Raw genomic sequence first — 19,780 nt, 5'->3', positions numbered from 1 at the left:
TAGAGAGGGTGTGGAGAAAAGGGAACCCTCTTGCACTGTTGGTGGGAATGTAAATTGATACAGCCACTATGGAGAACAGTATGGACATTCCTTAAAAAACTAAAAACAGAACTACGATACGACCCAGCAATCCCACTACTGGGCATATACCCTGAGAAAACCATAATTCAAAAAGAGTCATGCACCAAAATGTTCACTGCAGCTCTATTTACAATACCCAGAACATGGAAGCAACCTAAGTGGCCATCAACAGATGAATGGATAAAGGAGATGTGGAACATATATACAATGGAATATTACTCAGCCATAAAAAGGAAGGAAACTGAGTTATTTGTAGTGAGGTGGATAGACCTAGAGACTGCCATACAGAGTGAAGTAAGTCAGAAAGAGAAAAACAAATACCGTATGCTAACACATATATATGGAATCTAAAAAAAAAAAAAAAAAAAAAAATTGGTCATGAAGAACCTAGGGGCAAGATGGGAATAAAGATGTAGACCTACTAGAGAATGGACTTGAGGATATGGGGAGGGGGAAGGGTAAGCTGTGACAAAGTGAGAGAGTGGCATGGACATATATACACTATCAAACATAAAATAGATAGCTAGTGGGAAGCAGCTGCATAGCACAGGGAGATCAGCGTGGTGCTTTGTGACCACCTAGAGGGGTGGGATAGGGAGGGTGGGAGGGAGGGAGATACAAGAGGGAAGAGATATGGGGACATATGTATATGTATAACTGATTCACTTTGTTATAAAGCAGAAACTAACACACCATTGTAAAGGAATTATACTCCAATAAAGATGTTAAAAGAAAAAAGCCTGCAGTAAGTCTCATTGCCATTTGTACATCGCCTTACTTTTTCTCTATAATGTATTGAGATTGGTTTAAAAAATGTTGTGAGATATGAGGTATAAAGTATTCAATAAGTCCACAGATAGTCTTGCTAGCAACAACATAAGAGAAAGTGAAGCACATCCAAATCTAGAATCAGTGTCTACCTCATTGAAGACAAATCCCTGCCTCATCCAGGACAAAATTTATTGAAATCAATGGATAGTTTGTAAGTGTAGTTATTACTAATTGAGTATTTTCCATATATCATCAACAATTGAAAATAAAATTAACAGAAATTTGTATTATAATGAAATTAACTTTAACATAGCAAAGATAAAGTTATAATTGAAAAACAGATATCTGCATGGTATCTACATATAGAGCCACTAATCTTTTGACAGACTCTGTCAGTGTGTCTCTATTAACTTCTGAGGGAATGGGTGCCTTGATTTCAATTAACTGTTGTAGATTAGTTTAAAAAGAAATATGTGTAGAGTAGAAAAGGCGATATAATCATTTAATGTACCTTGAAAAAAAGTCCTTAACAACCAGCTGGTTCATCTAAGGCAATAGTCAAGGCATCATTCTGATTTGACCTCTGGGGAAGACCTGGCAATTAGTTCTAAGTATTGTGAGCAAATAATGTCTATTTATTTTGTGATAAGATACACCACAACGTACATTTTTTCAAATGACATACTGTGTTAGTTTAGCCTTGAACGAGTTCTTCTGAAACTGATTACCAATGAGATAAACTGATAGCATTTGGTTTTTCAAGCAAAGGAGTAAATCCACCCCTTACTCATAAGGGAATTCCATCAAGGTGCAAACAGCCCAAAAGATGAAAATTTGATTTATTTACCTGGTTTATTTATCTCTTAGGCAGTTTAATTTTCTGCGTAATAGGAGAATTGGCTGGGACTTTTCCACTTTGTAGTTTTCAAAAATTTAGTCTTTATGAATTTTCATCTGGGGATAAAGGATGACTCACCTTCTATTCCAATCCCTCTCCTTCTTCCACAGATTTTATTCTGGTTGCTATATACTAAAAGACAAAGAAACAACCAAAAAAGTATTTACCTTGGAAATTATCATCTAATTATTTGGATTAATGGAGAAGATGGGAGGCTCACGTGACATATGACACAAGAAACAAAAATCGTTTATGTTCTGTTTATTTACAGGACTCGGTTACCATTAGTGTGGGATGGAGATGGTGAAAGAAAAGAACTTTTTTCTTTCTTCCTTTCTTTCTTTCTTTTTCGTGTCATAATGAGTGTACATTCTCTATATGGAAACACACAACAAGCCAGTTAGTAGCCACTCAAATAGATATATGAGTCACTATGGAGGCAGTTTCCAAATTCTGGACAAGCTGTTAGAAAAAGCTCAAAAAAGGGAAGAAATTTCAGAGAGCAGGCAAGGCTGAAGTGGGCGTTGAAACATGGGTAGGCTTTGGGTCAACAAAGGGGAAGAGTACATTTGACAGTGGATTTAACAAATATTAATTGCTTTTAGACATTATTACTATGCTAAATTTAGATCCATTTTAGATAAATTAGGTAATTTATTTACGTAAATTAAATTCATTGAAAATCTCGACCTAAATCAAAAATCAGCCATAGTGGAAGCTTCCAAACTTTATAGATAATGGCTTTTGACCTAAAAGAGACACGTAATTTTAAACAACCGTAATATAGAGGAGCATTGTTCGTTGAGTGCCTGAGTGCCTGGTTCTCATTCATGACAACCTGAAGGACGCGGAATTTGTTTTTCTTCACTGGTTCCAGGCAAAGTTAAAATAGCATTTAAAATTCCAACCAAAGCAACTTTAAAATGGAAATGGATTTTTTTTTCAGAAAAAAGTTTGAGATAAACGCCCTCAAGCTTCTCGCTTTCATCGGACCCCAAATAGTCATGTTTAGTCTTGCAATGTTTCCTATTATATGGATATAGGGCAAAACGAAAGCAATATTCTAATTAGAAATAAAGCGTTGGTGTTTCTCAGGCTGAAAAATCACATCCACCAAGTTCCTTTCTCTCCGAAGAAAATTTCGATTTTTAAATAAACCTCATTCTCGAAAGGGAAAAAGCACTAAGAAAAAGACACATGAAAAAAGCAGGAACTACCCGAAAATGTTTATTAAAGAGCTTCTGTGTGCTAGACTGAGAAGCAGGAAGTGGATTTCTCCTGCGCACCGAAACCCCCGATCTCTTCCTGGATTCCGGCAACCAATCAGGCCGTGGAGGGAAAGAGCGGGCGCCCGGGCAAATTTAAACTGCCCGCGCAATCTCTGCACCCCCGCAGGAATCCAATTCTTTGTCCCAGAGCCATGAGTATTTGGATTTACTACGAATTTAAAAGTTAACTCCTCCCTCGTTACTTAACCCTCAATGGTAACAGAATTGGTACCTGAACCTTTTCAAATATACGAAGTACCTAAACGACAATGAAAAGGCCAAGGCAGGGTTACAAGGAGTTCCAGAGCTTTACCAGGGTCAGGTAACATCATTTCTGTAGTTAGTGTATCTTAAACTTACCGTGACAGGAAAGTCCTAAAGGACTGTTCAGCAATTGCTCTACTTCGCAGACTAAATACTGTAATGAGCTACGAAGGCCAGCGCAGAAACAAAACCAGCACCAGCTCTCTCTCTGAGCACATGGTGGCTCTTAAAAGAGCCGTTAAAATTGTTTGCAGCCAACTCACTGTTTACTTGGCGCTGGTGTACTTTGTGACAGCCTTGGTGCCCTCGGATACGGCGTGCTTGGCCAGCTCCCCGGGCAACAGCAGACGTACGGCCGTCTGAATCTCTCTGGACGTGATGGTCGAGCGCTTGTTGTAGTGCGCCAGGCGCGACGCCTCGCCCGCGATGCGCTCGAAGATGTCGTTGACAAACGAGTTCATGATGCCCATGGCCTTAGACGAAATACCGGTGTCCGGGTGGACCTGCTTCAGCACCTTGTACACATAGATGGAATAACTCTCCTTACGGCTGCGTTTGCGTTTCTTACCATCCTTCTTCTGCGCCTTAGTTACCGCCTTCTTGGAGCCCTTTTTCGGAGCAGGAGCAGATTTAGCTGCTTCCGGCATGATGAAAATCAACTCAAAGGAATTCAAGAAAAAGAAATAGCGTAGTAAACGATACGATGTGTCCTTTTTATATAGAACCTCTTATGCAAATAAGGTGATAAGTTAAATCTTGTGTCTGATTGGTGGCTGTTTAAGAAGCCGTAAGAAATTAGTTCTGCCCAATCACAACGCAAGAATCCTACTGCCGCCTTTCCATTGGTTAAAATGAAGCCACAATCCTAACCAATGACATACCTCCTTTTTCGCGCCCAATAAGGGTTATAAAAAGTGCTGCCGCCCCTATGCTTTCGTTTCGAAAGATTTCTGAGGTATATTCGTTGGTTTCGTGATGTCTGGACGAGGTAAGCAAGGCGGGAAAGCTCGCGCCAAGGCCAAGACCCGATCTTCACGGGCGGGGCTCCAGTTTCCCGTTGGCCGAGTGCACCGCCTGCTCCGCAAGGGCAACTATGCTGAACGGGTCGGGGCTGGCGCGCCGGTGTACCTGGCGGCAGTGCTGGAGTACCTGACCGCGGAGATCCTGGAGCTGGCGGGCAACGCGGCTCGCGACAACAAAAAGACGCGTATCATTCCGCGTCATCTGCAGCTGGCCATCCGAAACGACGAGGAGCTTAACAAACTGCTCGGCAAAGTTACCATCGCTCAGGGTGGGGTCCTGCCCAACATCCAGGCTGTGCTGCTGCCCAAGAAGACTGAGAGCCACCACAAGGCCAAGGGCAAGTAATTGCACAGATTATGGCAACTCTAGTAAATTCAAACCAAAGGCTCTTTTCAGGGCCACCCATGTTTTCTGTAAAAGAGTTTAACATTTGTTACGTTGGACGACGAAAAGCGGTAGTGAGATTTAATAAAAGTTTCTGAAACATTTTGGTACAAAAGAAGTACTACGCTGACTCGAATTTAGCAGACGGTGCAGCAAGTACCTGACCAGGCGGCCTGCGAGAGCGCGCCGGCCACGGGCGGCGTGAAGAAGCCGCACCGCTACCGGCCCGGCACGGTGGCCCTGCGCGAGATCCGCCGCTACCAGAAGTCCACGGAGCTGCTGATCCGCAAGCTGCCGTTCCAGCGCCTGGTGCGCGAGATCGCGCAGGACTTCAAGACAGACCTGCGGTTCCAGAGCTCGGCCGTGATGGCGCTGCAGGGGGCGTGCGAGGCCTACCTGGTGGGGCTCTTCGAGGACACCAACCTGTGCCATCCACGCCAAGCGCGTCACCATCATGCCCAAGGACATCCAGTTCCCCTACAGATCAACGGAGAGCTTCGTGGCACGATAGTCTCCCTCACCCAACCACTGTCAGCCACATACGTTTTCCCTAACAGTACATGTGCCACGAGGCAATGTTGCTACGTTAAAATATTGGGATTACATCTGTAGATGTGACACCACTCTGGAGCCCGAGAAAGGTTTCTCATATTTGGGGTGCGGCCTAAATCTCAAATGTTGTTGCCTCAGGAGAACTTGACAGGTTAGTTATTTCTAACGAACTTTAAACCGATCAAGACATTTGAGGAAATGTTTTCCATAACTATTGCTATTGAAATGTTGCCAAGTGTTGCCAATCACGCAGACTTAAACTTCTGCCTCGTAGACTTAAAGTAAGTGTGGGGTAAGGAAAATAATATAGAGGATTATGATATGGTTCGACAAAGTAGTTAGTAAGTAGTGGAGAAATGTAGTGTGTTGTGGGCTCCTGACAGAAACCAAGTCAGCAAAGCTGATAAGGGTTACCAAAAGAGTTATTTGATGTGACATTACAAGTAACTTCTGTTGCTGTAACCAAATGAGGAATACCCCTGCCAATGGTTTTTACTGCCTAGGTTGCAGAATCTAGCCTCTTACTCTCCACTCACTGAACTCTTTTAATTGATGTCATCTCAAAATAAAAGACGTTAACTTTTTTTTTTTTTGAATATCGTGAACACCTTTGGCTGTGTGGTGACTAAGTGGAAACTTCTCAGAATAATGTTTTAAGTGTACAAAATGCAAAAGTTGCAAAAAAATTTATTACATTACAGTTATCAAAGAATTTTTTAAAAGAATTTGATAGAGTGACATATGTGCTTATATAGTTAACACACTACATAACAGTCTTTTGGGGAGCCTAACTGCCATCAGCAATAAGATAAGTATAAAAGATGGTTTAAGATAACTCAGCAATTGTTATGAAAAATGAAACATCTGTGATTTCCACTGGGTAACAAAGTAACAGGTACTGAGGTTTGAGGCCTAAATTCATAATAAAGTGAAACGCCAAAGTTCAGTTAAAGGTTAATTAAAATATATTTTTTTCTCCATCTAAACTCATGGACTTCCCCCCTCACCACTACAGCCACCACCCCATCCACATCCTGCTGATTTTTATCCTCAGAGGCATTGTGGCATATATGGATCCCAGGTGAAAAACTCCTGCTGTAAGATTTGGTCAATCTAACCCATACTTTTGCAACTTAATTATGATTTTTCACTGAAACTGCCTCTTCATAGCTGGAATTTCTTTAGCACTTAAGTCCATTAATATCTCATATAATTATTCATACCCTTTTATTGTCTTTGTTTTTTGTACTTAAAATAGAACTACTTCCAATCCTAGTATAAATAAGACTCTTGAAATAAAAAGAAATGCTGGGGCTTCCCTGGTGGCGCAGTAGTTGAGAGTCTGCCTGCCAATGCAGGGGACACGGGTTCGTGCCCCGGTCCAGGAGGATCCCACATGCCGTGGAGCGGCTGGGCCCGTGGGCCCGTGGGCCATGGCTGCTGAGCCTGCGCGTCTGGAGCCTGTGCTCCGCAACGGGAGAGGCCACAACAGTGAGAGGCCCACGTACCACAAAAAAAAAAAAAAAAAAAAAAAAAGAAATGCTGACAACAATATCTAACAATGCTAGACACTCAAATGACCCATCAAAAAGCAGTAAAATATTTGACTTTTCACAGGCTTTTTAGATGTTACGTAACGCAATGATTTCATTCATTATTCAATTGTTCTGTCTTTAAATACGTCTTCCAATTGTAGGGAAAAAACATAATTTTTCCTCCACCCTTCTGAGTTCTTGGCTAAGAGCCTGTAAGCAGATAGATTAGGGGGTTCCCGCACCTGAGCAGGGATTGAACCCGGGCCCTTGGTAGTGAAAGCGTGGAATCCTAGCCACTGGACCACCGGGGAATTTCCAGAATGGATTTATTTACATAAAAGAAGCCATTTTGGCCTAAGCCATTTTGTGATCTAAGCGTGGCGGCAATGCTTGCCCTTGAACGTGTCTCAGTAATCAATGATCTTAAGGAAAGTAAGGGAGTGCAGGAACAAAGGAAAAGCAGTCAAGACACAATAGTTCAACAATAAAACAAAGTCCTAGTTCCTCCTCAAGGGATATAGATAAAAATCTGATACAGTCTTTGGGTTCTGCAGGAACTAAGGCCCCCACCTAGGTGGAGAATGAAATGATAATTTTGCCCCTAGTGACTTCAGATCAACTAAAGCTTGGACTCTGTCAACCTTTGCTCCAATTCTGTGCTGAATTCTCTGCTCGAGCCCCTTCATGAATATGCATGTACCCTTAGCTTAAAACTTCCCCAGTTTTGCTGTTCACGGAGACACTGCTTTGGGAAGATTCCCGGTGTTCTCCTTACTTGCTGCAAATAGTAATAAATTCTTCCTTCTCCTGATTTTTGGCTTGGTTGTGTCTTTTGGTGCGACACCCACCAAGAGGCGAACCCAGTTTTCAGGTAACAAGCCCTGTAATAAAAGCCAAATTCGAAAGAGAAAAACAAGTTTCTTAACAACTATACCTCATCTATACATGGGAGAAACCCAGGGAAAAATGAGTACCTCTAGAGGTGCCTTAGAATTCCAGGGAATTCCCTGGTGGCTTTCACTGCCAAGGTCAATCCCTTTTCACTGCCGAGTTCAATCCCTGGTCAGGGAATTAAGATCCTGCAAGCTGTGAGGTGCGGCCAAAAAACAAAACAAAACAAATAAAAAGAACTCCAGCTTAAATACCATCTTCCGCTAAAGATGGAGATGTAGGGAGGTCAGGTACGGGGAGGTTAACAGGGAAACAAGGGTAAACTTTGTTAGACATATTTAAATTGATGCCTTCTCCATTGATAAGGGTCTAAAGTTGTTTACTAGGATTAACCTTTGTTCTTCCTGGGAAAGAGAGGAGGAGGGACATCTCTGTAAATCTGTGTCCTGCTTTTAGGGAAACAGAAGGAAAGCAAGAAGATTTTCTTGGATCTGCTTCATCTCAAACGCCTCTGTTCAGCGAAATAATCCTTATGCTAAATGGTGTATTTTGGGGTGGCCTAGTCTGCTCCCCTTCAACACCAAATACTAACATTTTGTTGATGTATACTATTGTCTGTATTAATGTAAAAAATCTGAACTCATGCATTATATTTTAAATGATACACAGAGAATATTTCTAAACAAGTTTTTGCAAATCATTCTAAGAGTTTTGAACAGAGGAATGGCATAACCTGATTTACATTTCTTTGAAAGTTCACTAAGGCAACTGTATGGTGAATACAAAGTTTAGAAGTAATGATATAAATTAGGAAGCTATTGCAGTGGTCTTTTTGAGAGATAATGGTGGTTTGGCTTAAATTGGGGTAATAGACAATGGTTAGGTATAGGATATATTTCACAAGTGTAACCAATAAAGTTTGCTGCTGGATTTGATTTGTATTGTGTAGGAGAGGAAAAAAAAATTTCCCTTTGAATTCTTGACTTAGACTGCCTAGAATAAAAGACAAGTTAAAAAGAGAAAAACCACCAAAAATTTATTAACATGTAAACCTCATGTATACAGGAGAGACAAGACAAATGAGTAAACTCCTCAAGATGGCCCAAGCCACCACCTTACACACCGTCATTATCTAAAGACAAAAGAAAGTTGTGTAGGGGAGGGGGCCCACATTATCAGAAAAAAAGCATAATAAACAAGGGTTTGTTGTGCAGATTAAAGTGGGTGCCTTCTCCCATAAGATCTTTTTCATGATTTAGAATCATCCTTCCCTTCATAGTATAGAGAGGGAGACACAAATGGAGCTTTCCTCTATAAATATGTGTCTCTTACAAAAAGGTAACTTCTGTTTTCAGAGATTCACCTGTCTATGCTGTTTCTCAAAAATAATTAGTTCAAAATAACCCTTAGGACAAAGAGACATACTTCGGGATGGCATATTCAGCCGCCCTTCAACAGTGAAAGAACATAAAGATACAAAGAAAATACTGGATTTGAACTGTTCATCTCAACATATTAAGTCAGTTACTATGTTAGAAAACGGCCCGAAGAGCATGGTATTTTTATCAAATAATATATTGTATGTTTATAGAACAATAAACCTTTGCTTATCAATTTCAGAAATTATAAAGAATCTGACAAACTTTTCTGATATCCATCCATTGCTAGTCTTATAATCACTAGTTGTTATGCAAAAACTCATGAAATCGGTTAGGAAGGGAGGCTAGTAGTTGGTGGGAATTTTACTCATTTTTAAAGTAGAGAAGGGGGCCTCCCCTGTTGGTCCAGTGGTTAAGACTCCACGCTCACAATGCAAAGGGCCTGGGTTCCATCCCTGCATGCCGCAGCTAAAGACCCCGCAGGCTGCAACGAAGGTCCCGCGTGCCACAGAAGACCTGGCTCAGCCAAAAAAAAAAAAAAAAAAAAAAATGTAGAGAAGGGTCTGTAAAATATAATCCAGTTAACTAATGTTGGGAAAATATAATGTAAAACAAAAGAAGAGAAAGTTTATTTTTTTTTATTTTATTTTATTTTTTTTGCGGTATGCGGGCCTCTCACAGTTGTGGTCTCTGCCGTCGCGGAGCACAGGCTCCGGACGCGCAGGCTCAGCGGCCATGGCTCACAGGCCCAGCCACTTTGCGGCATGTGGGATCTTCCCGGACCGGGCCACGAACCTGTGTCCCCTGCATTGGCAGGCGGACTCCCAACCACTGTGCCACCAGGGAAGCCCGAGAAAGTTTATTATTGAATAAGCTTAATGCTTATTCAAAATATTATGCTCTACACGGGCAATCTTTTAAAGAGATTGCAAAGAGAGAAAAGAATCTCACTCTTTTATATACGTAAGTAGATCCTACCCATTACATTAGGTAGGTTTTGCAATCTGGAGTCAGGAAACTGGGAAATAGTTACTATTTTCCTTGATGATTAAAGAGAGGACTCTAAGGTCCTTGAGGAAACTTTCCTGAGTTAAGAGGCTGGCAAAGGGCTTTTTTTAGCCACCTTACGTACATTTGAAAAGGACAGAGAAAGAAATTTTGAAAGAGAAAAAGGAAAGGAAAGGGACACTCAGGGAGAATTAAACCTCTTATTTTCAACTTGTATTTGCCCTTAAATTAACTTGTTGAATTATGCTGGATATATACCCATCTCTGTAATATATACTGAATTTTGTTCCTGTTGGTTGAATCATTTTTGTTTTTGCAAAGGTTTTTATTTATTTTATGAAATTTATAGTTTATAGGAGTACTTTGAAAATACTGTATTGCAACCTTGCTAAAAGTAACTCTCATTGAAATAAAGGAAAGTGAAAGAAAATCATTGAATAACAATGGGATTATATGCTAATGCTGAAAGAAGGGATTCAAATTTCTCAATTTAAGCAATAGTAAAATAGTATATATTTTTAAAATTAAGTATATACAACCAAGAATGTTTGAAATATATAATCATTCTTTTAATAAAGGCTTTCTTAGAAAGATAAAGGTAGACTTTCTTTTCTCTGCATTTGAATTTTCTACTTGTTCACTAATGACAAATTAACTGCTCTTCTAATTAATGAACGTTAAAATTTTTTTTAAATTATATGTTACCTAGAAAAAAAATCTACTGAGACATTTAAAGACCCAGATTCGGTATTGGGCAGGTTAGGAGGACACAGTACTTCAAAAATAAGAAATTTACCCTAATAAATTTTATAGATTTAATACAATTAAGAGTACTAAAAGAACTACTTTGTTGCAGCTAGATAAAATGATTTATTTTTCTATAATAGTAGAAATTAATTTGAAATAAATAATTAAGAGGTATGAATTCACTGGCAAATACTTATTTTTCAACATTACAAATAATTAAAATGCTACAGCACTATACATAGGCTGATCAGCAGAATAAAAACTCAAGAAATAATTTTAAGTGAAATATTCAATAAACGATCAATTAAGTTCCTCAAATCAGTGGAGAAAATATTTACTGTTATACTGATTAGCCAGCTGGTTAATTTTTTAAAAGTTAATTCTCTATACAAGAAACCAAGTCTGGATTATTATAGTTAAATTTTTTTAATGATTCTACCCATTATCAGTAAAATAATAATAGGAACTTACATTAAAAATGAAAATTGACACACATTTGGTGGAAGAGAATTTAGCAATATACCTGGAAGATCTTGAAATTCTCTATTTTATTAGCCCATTTTGCTCTATTTCTAGGTAATATATTTCCCCCATATATTAGGAGAAAAACTTCACAAAATGATATTAACTGTATGCAAATACTGGTAGAGAAAGAAGACATGTATATAAGTAGAGATAAAAGCAGAATATTTTATTCTCTGTGCTATTTTATGTATCATCTACAATGTTAAAGTTTTGTTGTTTAACAAGGGTGAGGAGCGAAACACATTAAATGAGAAAAGGGGAGAAAAATAGCCTACGTCTTGAGGAGTCAAAAGAATTAACTGAAAGAGAACAAACGGGAGTAGTACGGCCGGCTCGTTCCTTTAGGTCTTTAGGTCCCCTCCCCCAAGCCAGAGGGATTCCCGCCACAGCTCTTTAGGTTTTCACTCTGGTCCGCAGAGGTTACTTTTTAAAAGGAGCTGCGACAAGTTGAATGCAGTTTTCTGCTCATTTCCTGAGGATGTCTGGACGTGGTAAGGGGGGGAAAGGTTTGGGGAAAGGGGGCGCCAAGCGCCACCGCAAAGTCCTGCGCGACAATATCCAGGGCATTACCAAACCCGCCATCCGCCGCCTGGCCCGACGTGGAGGTGTCAAGCGCATCTCTGGTCTCATCTACGAGGAGACCCGTGGGGTGCTGAAGGTGTTCTTGGAGAACGTGATCCGGGACGCCGTCACCTACACCGAGCACGCCAAGCGCAAGACGGTCACGGCCATGGACGTAGTGTACGCGCTTAAGCGCCAAGGACGCACCCTCTATGGCTTCGGCGGCTAAAAGGAAAAAGTTTGATCCTGTTTATTAAAAAGGCCCTTTTTAGGGCCCCCAAGTTTTCAAAGAAAGGGCTAAAGTAACAATCCGTCTGTACGCTGGTGTCTTAAACCACTTAACATAGATCGCTCAAGGCAGTTCACATAGTTAACTCTAGGGTGTGGAAAATGGGCTGAGCACAGTATTTAGTGATCGCGGGCCAAGATTCCCCCAGGCACGGGTGGGGCCTCCATCTAGCTTCTCGGCTGCGGGTTGGATTTGTCTGGAGGCCTGAGTTTTATGAGACCAGAGGCCCGGACTCAGGCTCCACTCTAAAATCTCCCTCCAGTCCTTTATATTTCTTAATGTCAGGGGTGAGGGATATGACCTTGTTTTCCCCCATTTTACCAACCATCTGTTACTTGTTTCTCTAGCCGTATGTGTTTTTTAAAAACTAGTAAATTGACCACATAAGATCTTTTTGGTGAGCCCTCATATTACAATATCTTTACTCTGAAGACATGTTTCTCTGCCTTGCAGACTGTTCCTCCTGGCTGGGGTGGGTGGGGCGGGGGGCGGGCAGGGAGGGCGGCGCAGAGTTCTAGCATTGTCCTGACTCCAAATGGGCTGGAATGGCCAAAATTTAAAAGCCGAGCGAAAGCATTGCTTTGCCAATTTAATGCCCTTACCGCCATTCTGTATCTTTTTAAGCACATCGTACGGCCAGGGACATGAGATAACTGCTGAGTTAAAAGGCTGCATTTTGGGAGGTCATTGGAGACCCAAGTTTACTGACACATAAATGCATATTAGAACACCGGTGGTGGAGAAAAAAGGACACGTGTCACAGAGGCTGTTAAGGCTTAAACAGGAAGCCACTGTACTTCACACAGAAGACCCCCGAAACAAGAATGATTCGCTTTGTGTTCACGTGTTAACTTACCAGATCTAAGGGCCGTGTTTCTGAGGCACTTGGTAGTATAATTGGTTTCCTTCTATTCAGAGGCAATTTACGACCACAGTACGTATGATTCAGTACAATGGAATTCTCAATCGCTCACGTTATCGCTAGAACTTAAACCTAAATTCAGAGTCCGTGTTTTCAGCTCTAATACTGACAACTTAGTGGCTCTTAAAAGAGCCTTTGGGGTTAGATATAAAAGTTACTTGACAAATTTACTTGGCGCTGGTGTACTTGGTGACAGCCTTGGTACCCTCGGACACGGCGTGCTTGGCCAGCTCCCCGGGCAACAGCAGACGTACGGCCGTCTGAATCTCTCTGGACGTGATGGTCGAGCGCTTGTTGTAGTGCGCCAGGCGCGACGCCTCGCCCGCGATGCGCTCGAAGATGTCGTTGACAAACGAGTTCATGATGCCCATGGCCTTAGACGAGATGCCAGTGTCTGGATGGACCTGCTTCAGCACCTTGTACACGTACACGGAGTAGCTCTCCTTGCGGCTGCGCTTGCGCTTCTTGCCATCCTTCTTCTGCGCTTTGGTTACCGCCTTCTTAGAGCCCTTCTTCGGGGCCAGAGCGGACTTCGCCAGCTCAGGCATGATCTATAAACAAGCAACGTACAGCGACAAAAAACAGTAAGGACGCAAAGTACCTCCTTTATATAGAACCTCTTATGCAAATAAGGTAAGTCGAAGTCCTATGTCTGATTGGTGGCTGTTCAAGAAGCCGTCCGAAATTAGTTCTGCCCAATCAGAACGCAAGAATCCCAATTTCACTTTTCCATTGGCTAAAATGAAGCCACATCCTAACCAATGACACACCTTCTTTTTCGCGCCCAATAAGGGTTATAAAAAGTGCTGTCCTTGCACTTTCCCTTTAGTAGCTGTTTGAGGTGACGTTGCCGAGCTCGTAATGTCCGGACGAGGCAAACAAGGCGGTAAGGCTCGCGCGAAGGCTAAGACCCGGTCTTCGCGGGCCGGGCTTCAGTTCCCCGTGGGCCGAGTGCATCGCCTGCTCCGTAAAGGCAATTACGCCGAGCGGGTCGGGGCCGGCGCGCCGGTGTACCTGGCGGCGGTGCTGGAGTACCTGACGGCCGAGATCCTGGAGCTGGCGGGCAATGCGGCCCGCGACAACAAGAAGACGCGCATCATTCCGCGCCACCTGCAGCTGGCCATCCGTAACGACGAGGAGCTCAACAAGCTGCTGGGTAAAGTCACCATCGCGCAGGGCGGCGTCCTGCCCAACATCCAGGCCGTGCTGCTTCCTAAGAAGACCGAGAGCCATCATAAGACCAAATAAGTAACAAGGTGAGAAAAGCTGAAAAACAAAGGCTCTTTTCAGAGCCACCTACACTGTCAGAGAGAAAGCTGGTACACATAATCTTGTGTTTTGAGTGATAAGATTACAAAGTGCTTCTGTTCTCTTGAGGGGGTGGAGCACAACTCCAATAGTAATTCGGCACGTGGTCTGAACTGAAAGGACTACTTGCAGATTCGCATGGACTAGTATGTGCAGGAGAGGCTTGTTCACAAGTTGGGAGGTGAATCCGATAGGCAAGTACCTGAAGTCAGTTAATAAAACTAATGTTACCTAGAGGTAGTGTCCTTAGGCAGCCAAAATACGGATGCACTGATGACTTTTAGGAAACTTAGCAATTCTGAATGTACTGTTCAGAAAAGTCCTTTGAAAGAGCATCCTGGTTAAGTGACCTTACTAAAGGATAGTTTCATCAGATGATGAAATTCTTAAAATTCCACTCAGCAGCCGTTTACATTTTCTTTAGGATTTAATTCTAATGGGAACTAGAGTTTGTCGGTTTAAAATATGCAGAACTTATTTAATCCCATATTAGTAAATCCTTGGTCCTATTTCTTTGGGACTCATTTAATGCACTTTTGTAGTAACTCAGGATACAACAGTCAATTCAAACCTAGAAAATCTACCTCCCTGGAGTTTACTCTAGGTGAGGGAGCCATAAATAAACATGTGAATATATAATATGTAAGATGATACACATCCTGTGAAAAACAGAGGACATAAGCCATAGAGCATTATGGGGACTCATTTTAGATACGGGGTAAATGGAGATTACTTCTTAAAAGTGTTACTTGCTCAGAGACCTACATAAATTTAAAAAAGAACGAGACAGGCAGATACTAGAGGAAGAGTATTTCAAGTAGAGGGAACTGAAAATGCAAAAGCCTTAGGACAGAAAATGTGTTTTTCTTGGGCACAACCAGAAGGCCCATTAGGCGATGAACTTAAAGGGGGGTGGGGGGGAGGACACCATAATATAGGACTTCGGGTGTGTAAATTAATGTGTATAAGTAATCAAAAGCAATAGCAACCCTGATCTCTGAGATAATAAATTTGATAATACAGATTAGCTAGATAGAAAAAGCTGTGGAATCCAACCCACTTTTTAAAAAAGACACCATAAAAACAGTATTGACTGGGTGGGGGGGTGATGAATTGGGAGATTGGGATTGACATATATACACTATTGATACTATGTACAAAATAGATAACTAATGAGAACCTACTGTATAGCACAGGGAACTCTACTCAGTGCTCTGTGGTGACCTAAATGGGAAGGAAATGCAAAAAAGAGGGGATATACGTATACGTACAGATGATTCACTTTGCTGTACAGTAGAAACTAACACAACATTGTAAAGCAACTACACTCCAATAAAAATTAATGTAAAAAACAATATCGACTTTATTATGTGGTTCAAAAACTGAAAGATTGAGAACATAGTTTATAATTCAATACAGGATTTATTTGCTACTCCTAGTCTTTGCTTGCAGAAGCCCTGTCGAATGAAGTGCTAATAAAATGCAAGACACCCAGGAAAAAAATTATGGTGATATAGTGATGTAGGTTGAGTTCTCTGGAAGCAGATGCTGAGATGGAGTTTGGGGTGCAAGACGTTTATTAGGGACCAACATCTGTGAAGGAAGGAAGGAACTAGGATTGGACAGAGAATGTCAAACTGTGATACAGGCCAGACAAACATGTGGGGAGCAATGGAGCCTGTATTGCCTGTCAGAGTTGCCCCACATTGGGTGAAAATGTCTCTGGATCAGGCTTTACTTCTGCCACTGATGTGGACTGCCCTGAGAAAGGGCGCGCCTTGAGCTGGGTGGAGATCTGCAACTCTGGGGAACCCTGGAGATAAGAGCTGCTGCCTATATACTAAGTGTACTCTGCAGTTGGGCAGCAAGTCTTTCCTTGGTGGGGGATCTGGATACTGCATTTCCATGTCTATGACATACATTAACATGAATATAAATATCAGTGTTGCGTAATGTCTATGATGGTATTTGTAAAACTGACTTTAGCATACATAGTTTCTTTACCTTCATTGGGGAATTTAAAAGGGATGTGTTTTCTTTTTAGAGAAATGAGAAAACTTACTTTCTAAAAATCTTTACTAATTTCATATACTCCTGTAAGAGTTTTCGATGCCACAATCATTGCAAATGGAAGGTGATATAAAACAATAAGGAATAAGAGAGAATCTTCCACTGGCCTTTTCTCCCTCCTCCAGATCCAGCAATCACTTCACTTATCCAGTCCTGGGTTCCAGTTTTGTACCATAATGTGAAGGCTTCAAAGTAAATAGTTGAGGCCCCAAAAGAGAAGAGAATGAGGCTTTAAAGAAAACATGGAAGAGATTCAATGCAGACATTTATGGGCTACATATGTAACATGAATGCGCTTGAGGTGGGTATCATTCCAGTTTCAGTTTATAAAAGAAATGCTATGGGACTGAATGTTTGAGCCCCCTGCCCCCCTTTCATATATTGAAATCCTAACCCCGCAATGTGATGGTATTTGGAGGTGGGGGCTTGGGAGGTAAACGGGTTTAGATGAGGTCATGAAGGTAGAATCTTCATGATGGGATTAGCACTCTTGTAAGAAGAAGAGACCAGAGCTCCCCACCCACTCCTGGAGCCCACAAAGAAGAAATCACATGAGCACACAGAGAGGTGGCAGCACCTACAAAGCAGGAAACAGGTCTTCACCAGACATGGAATCTGTTGGCACCTTGCTCTTGGACTTACCAGATTCCAGAACTATGAGAAATAAATGTTTGTTGTTTAAGCCACCCATCCTGTAATATTTGTCATAGCAGCCCAAACTGAGTAAGACAAGAAAGAACAATGTAATTTATTCAATCGGATTCTCAATTTGTAAGAAATAAAGCTATAAATCAAGATATTAGCTACCTCAGCACAGAACCCACACATAACTGCCTTCTCTTAACTATCTGGTCTTATACACTTTGGTCTAAGGTATGAGTAGGAACGTTAAAGGGAGATGTTGAAAAATTTGTACATGGACAATTTTGCAGTCACTGATTGGTTGGGATAAGAGGTTGACTGATACCCACAGGATAGATCATCATTTCTACCCCATTCTTAAGAGCCTCCTTCATCGTGGAAGCTCTCTGGTGGTCATTTTGGGGTAACTCATATACTGACTGTGTCCTTGTACATTACACTCCACAAGACCTTCATGATAATAATTTTCTAGTCATGTTTTCCATGTCCTTGATTAGCTGGATAACTCACTACTCACTGTTTATACATTAGTAAAGATACATATAGACTCGCTTTTCCTGCATCAGGCCAGATCCCCTACCATAAGAAGTGGACAACCAGATGTACCACCCAATATTCTGCTGACGGGGGATTTCTTTTCACTACTCTCTCTCAAGACCTCCCATCTCTAAGTGGAGGCGTAACTTGTAGCTCACAGCTATCCAATTCTACTAGTGCTAAAATGCTCTGCAAAGCCACTCTAAACAGGGCCATGATTGTTAATCCTTTGTTAGCTGGTCATAGGGAGTTTACCAAGAGGTTATAAAAAAGAGTTGAAGGAGAGGTGGCAAAGCAGTAGAAACAGATAGCACAGGAGTCTGAGCATCACACATCTTGCTCAGACCGTCACAGATCTGGTCTTGTCTATAGAATTTCATTTTAAAATGAAATGCTACTGTGATATCCATCTTTAGTAGATCATAGGACACCCAGTTCCTGGTGAATATTTTGGGGCACATATTTGCTTTATGTCCCACTGTCAGGCATTCAGTAATTAAAATGGCTCAGTAGATGCTAGAAGCTACTTTTCAAATAAATAATAGTTGCCATCAGAGTAAGACTTGGCCTTATTCTAAATCCCCAGGTGTGATACTCTTCATGAGTTTTGCAAGAGTCTCCTTAGAGCATTTCTGTCTGCCATGCATAACTCCAGACCAATGACTCTTATGCATCATAAAGCCCAAGTGGCAGGAAATGCACTTCAAAGTGGGGCCTACTGAAAACCAGCAGGCTTACAAATTATCTGATAGCTGGTGAGGGTAGCATATCCAGATATGGTACATGTCACTTTGGGGAAATAAGAATGTTAGTAGCTCAAAGGGTAGCAAGAGAACTTTTCAGATGAAAGAAATAAAAACTGATAGGAAAGATCCTGCAGAGGTTATTATTATTATTACTATTACTATTATTATTTGGCCACACCACATGGCATCTTAGTTCCCCAACCAAGGGTTGAACCTGGGCCCAAGGCAGTGAAAGCATGAAGTCCTAACCATTGAACCATCAGGGAACTCCCCCTACAGAGATTTTTAAAAAATAATATAGGAAAGAGAGGGAAGCGTTGCTGGAGCTATGCCCCTGAGTAAGAGAGTTTTAAATTTATTTTTAATAGAAAATTTAGGAAAGTCAGAAGTAGAAAAGTCCATGGCATTGATAAACATAGAGCTAGCAGGTTGGATTAGGCCACCCTGTCTCTTATCCTACTCAGAATCACTGTAGTAAAAGTGTCAGGCAAAATCCTCAGAAAGACTTTCAAAAATAAAAAGCACAAGAAGAGAGGCCATTTTCTAGGCCTGTGCCACACCAAGGACTAACACACAGGACTGGCTTTTCTCTCTTCTTATAGAGAAGCACATGCAAATCAGTCCAATTGCCAAAAACACCCCAGCAGAAAATGCAGAAAAGCACTTGTGTCCATAAATAGGGTGCTTTCTAAATAGGGTGAGAGGAAGTCCCTGAGGGAAAGAAAGGAAGGAGAGGTCCAACACGAACAGGCCTGAGACAAAAGCAGCCTGTATTCCCTGTACAGGCAGCATTTCCTTTCCTTCAGCTTAGCTGAGCTCATTTCCTTGAGACAGAGAATCCCTACCTCTCTTCCCTGATCAAATTAATACTGGGAAGCAGGTAATTCTTCAGCAAACTTGCCAGTAATTAGGGTGGCTTTGTGTGATCTAGAAGAAAGGAGATAAAGAAAAGCTCAGAAAATTAAAGACATCATTTTGGCTCTGCTAAGAAGCTTTATATGGTCACCTGCTGAGGTAATTCTGAACTCCTTTGCCTTCATTTTCTAACGGCCTTTCCTACCCACAGCCTCGGCACTCAATAAAGTCATTTGTATGGCCACATACTGTTGGGAGAAGTTGCCTCCATAAAGGATTGGATTGGAATCTCTGTGCATTCATTCATTCATTGTGCACCCGAGCAATATTCATAAAGAACTTACTAAATGTGGAACCCTGGTGATAGACTATTGAACACGACAGTTATCTCCTCTTGGAGCACAGTTGGGGAGGGGAGGGAGGGAGGGAGGAGACTGACATTAATTTAAAATAACTTTAGTAACTAATACATCATAAGAAACTGATATGGGGACACTGACAAAAAAATAAAAAAAGGATCATGG

The 19,780-nt window shown here is 41.5% G+C and overlaps 5 protein-coding genes and 1 pseudogene across 7 annotated transcripts; 4 read left to right on the top strand and 2 right to left on the bottom strand.

The window, feature by feature from the left end:
- Positions 1-3,548: 3,548 nt before the first annotated feature.
- On the bottom strand, positions 3,549-3,932 carry LOC308623895 (histone H2B type 1-J-like; the record flags this gene model as incomplete). Its single annotated transcript, XM_081246672.1, has 1 exon — positions 3,549-3,932. The coding sequence occupies exon 1, from the start codon at positions 3,927-3,929 to the stop codon at positions 3,549-3,551; it is 381 nt and encodes a 126-aa protein (XP_081102798.1). The 5' UTR covers positions 3,930-3,932.
- Positions 3,933-4,257: 325 nt separating this feature from the next.
- Positions 4,258-4,906, top strand: LOC308623878 (histone H2A type 1; the record flags this gene model as incomplete). The annotated part of the gene is made up of 1 exon (XM_081246654.1): positions 4,258-4,906. The coding sequence occupies one exon, from the start codon at positions 4,258-4,260 to the stop codon at positions 4,648-4,650; it is 393 nt and encodes a 130-aa protein (XP_081102780.1). The 3' UTR covers positions 4,651-4,906.
- LOC308624322 (histone H3.1-like) lies at positions 4,710-5,613 on the top strand (annotated as a pseudogene). Its single transcript has 2 exons — positions 4,710-4,760; positions 4,834-5,613. The product of its transcript is annotated as a histone H3.1-like (transcript).
- Positions 5,614-11,804: 6,191 nt separating this feature from the next.
- On the top strand, positions 11,805-12,116 carry LOC308623323 (histone H4; the record flags this gene model as incomplete). The annotated part of the gene is made up of 1 exon (XM_081245542.1): positions 11,805-12,116. The coding sequence occupies one exon, from the start codon at positions 11,805-11,807 to the stop codon at positions 12,114-12,116; it is 312 nt and encodes a 103-aa protein (XP_081101668.1).
- Positions 12,117-13,244: 1,128 nt separating this feature from the next.
- LOC308624110 (histone H2B type 1-K-like) lies at positions 13,245-13,646 on the bottom strand (the record flags this gene model as incomplete). Its single annotated transcript, XM_081247050.1, has 1 exon — positions 13,245-13,646. The coding sequence occupies one exon, from the start codon at positions 13,644-13,646 to the stop codon at positions 13,266-13,268; it is 381 nt and encodes a 126-aa protein (XP_081103176.1). The 3' UTR covers positions 13,245-13,265.
- A 313-nt stretch (positions 13,647-13,959) lies between these two features.
- On the top strand, positions 13,960-19,534 carry LOC308623648 (histone H2A type 1-J; the record flags this gene model as incomplete). 2 transcript variants are annotated; one of them, XR_014016857.1, is made up of 3 exons in its annotated part: positions 13,960-14,354; positions 16,602-16,777; positions 19,468-19,534. XR_014016857.1 is itself a non-coding variant. In XM_081246242.1 (2 exons), one exon carries the CDS (start codon positions 13,960-13,962, stop codon positions 14,344-14,346), a length of 387 nt encoding a protein of 128 aa, XP_081102368.1. In that variant the 3' UTR covers positions 14,347-14,354; positions 16,602-16,792. The 2 variants fall into 2 exon arrangements, 1 of the variants encoding a protein (XP_081102368.1); XM_081246242.1 differs by lacking the exon at positions 19,468-19,534 and having other exon boundaries at positions 16,602-16,792.
- Positions 19,535-19,780: the final 246 nt, after the last annotated feature.

Source organism: Mesoplodon bidens, assembly GCF_964165515.1.
Source record: "Mesoplodon bidens genome assembly, chromosome: 10".
NCBI classification, from domain to species: Eukaryota; Metazoa; Chordata; class Mammalia; order Artiodactyla; family Ziphiidae; genus Mesoplodon; species Mesoplodon bidens.
Note: the sequence above shows the minus strand (reverse complement) of the source record. Positions and strands in the feature narration are given on the sequence as shown.